This window comes from Cynocephalus volans, chromosome 12 (assembly GCF_027409185.1).
Source record: "Cynocephalus volans isolate mCynVol1 chromosome 12, mCynVol1.pri, whole genome shotgun sequence".
In the NCBI taxonomy this organism is placed as follows: Eukaryota; Metazoa; Chordata; class Mammalia; order Dermoptera; family Cynocephalidae; genus Cynocephalus; species Cynocephalus volans.
The window spans coordinates 101,931,033-101,932,617 of NC_084471.1; the positions used below are offsets into that span (position 1 = coordinate 101,931,033).

Here is a 1,585-nt window from a genome sequence, read left to right on the forward strand (position 1 = left end):
AAAATATATATAAGTTCTTATAAATGTTAATGATTATGTATGATCCTTGAATTAAACTGTGAGCTTTATGCATCTCTAATTATACAATATCTGAACTTTTCATAAATTTTGAAATAGAAGACCTAATCATGGCTGATAAATAACGATCTTGTTTCTTCTAATGTCTTTTTACAGAAGAGATCCACAACTAAATTTCAGGTCATGCAATGGAAATCATTTTTAATTTTTTCCTCCAACCACAAATAAAGTAGAGACATGGGTGAGGAGAACTGCAGCACTGTGACAGAGTTCATTCTCCTTGGATTATCTGATGACCCTGAGCTGAGAGTTTTCCTCTTCCTGCTGTTCCTTCTCATCTACGGAGTCACGGTTTTGGCCAACCTGGGCATGGTTGCACTGATTCGAGTCAGCTCTCGACTCCACACCCCCATGTACTTTTTCCTCAGCCACCTGTCCTTTGTGGATTTTTGCTACTCTTCAACCATTGTGCCAAAGATGCTGGCTAATATCATAAACAAGGACAAAGCCATCTCCTTCCTGGGGTGCATGGTGCAATTCTACTTGTTTTGCACATGTGTGGTCTCTGAGTCCTTCCTGCTGGCTGTGATGGCCTATGACCGCTTTGTGGCCATCTATAACCCACTGCTCTACACGGTCTCCATGTCTGAGAAGGTCTGTGGAGAGCTGGTGTCTTGCTGCTACTTCTGTGGATCGGTGTGTTCTCTGATTCACTTGTGCTTAGCTCTTGAAATCCCATCCTATAGATCAAACGTGATTAACCACTTCTTCTGTGATATCCTCCCTCTCTTAAGTCTTGCTTGCTCTGATGTCACTATGAATGAGGTGCTGCTTTTCATTGTGGCCACTTTCAATGAGATCGTGGCCATTGTGATCATCCTCAGCTCCTACTTGTTTATTCTCATCACCATCCTGAGGATGAGCTCTGCAGAGGGAAGGAGCAAAGCTTTTTCCACCTGTGCCTCCCACCTCACAGCCATTGTTGTTTTCCATGGAACAATCCTTTATATTTATTGCCGACCCAGTACAGGCAGCGGTGGAGATGTGGATAAAGTGGCCACAGTGCTCTACACTGTAGTGATTCCCATGCTGAACCCCCTGATCTATAGCCTGAGAAACCAGGACGTGAAAGAAGCTCTCAGAAAAGTGGTTGGATCCAAATTATATTCTTAGAGAAGGTGCTGTTAGCAAGACTCAGAATTCCAAAGTAGAATTCAGGCAGGTGGGAGTGGGGATTACGAGGCAAGTTGCAGTGTTTGAATGGACAGAAGAGACGGAGACAGGTAGTCATGAGCAACTTTTTTTGATTCACTTATCTTTCTGTCTCTTAAGTGTAAAAGAGTAGGACTGAAAATATTTCAAAATGTTCAGCTCGCTTCTTTGTTTTTCTTCAATCTGTAATGTATTAAATGGATATGGGTAGTGGCACTGTTAAGACAAGGCCTTTAGTCTGCTGTTGAATCTTCACAAGTCTAATGAAGAGCTCATAAGGTCACACTTTATTTCAGTATTCCTTATGGAATCTACTATTTCTTTCAAAATAAAATTTATGTTACTTTATAACGAA

At 41.5% G+C, this 1,585-nt stretch overlaps 1 protein-coding gene across 1 annotated transcript; it reads left to right on the forward strand.

The window, feature by feature from the left end:
• The first annotated feature begins 255 nt into the window (after positions 1-255).
• On the forward strand, positions 256-1,191 carry LOC134360907 (olfactory receptor 5L1-like). The gene has a single exon (XM_063075797.1). It carries the CDS (start codon positions 256-258, stop codon positions 1,189-1,191), a length of 936 nt encoding a protein of 311 aa, XP_062931867.1.
• Positions 1,192-1,585: the final 394 nt, after the last annotated feature.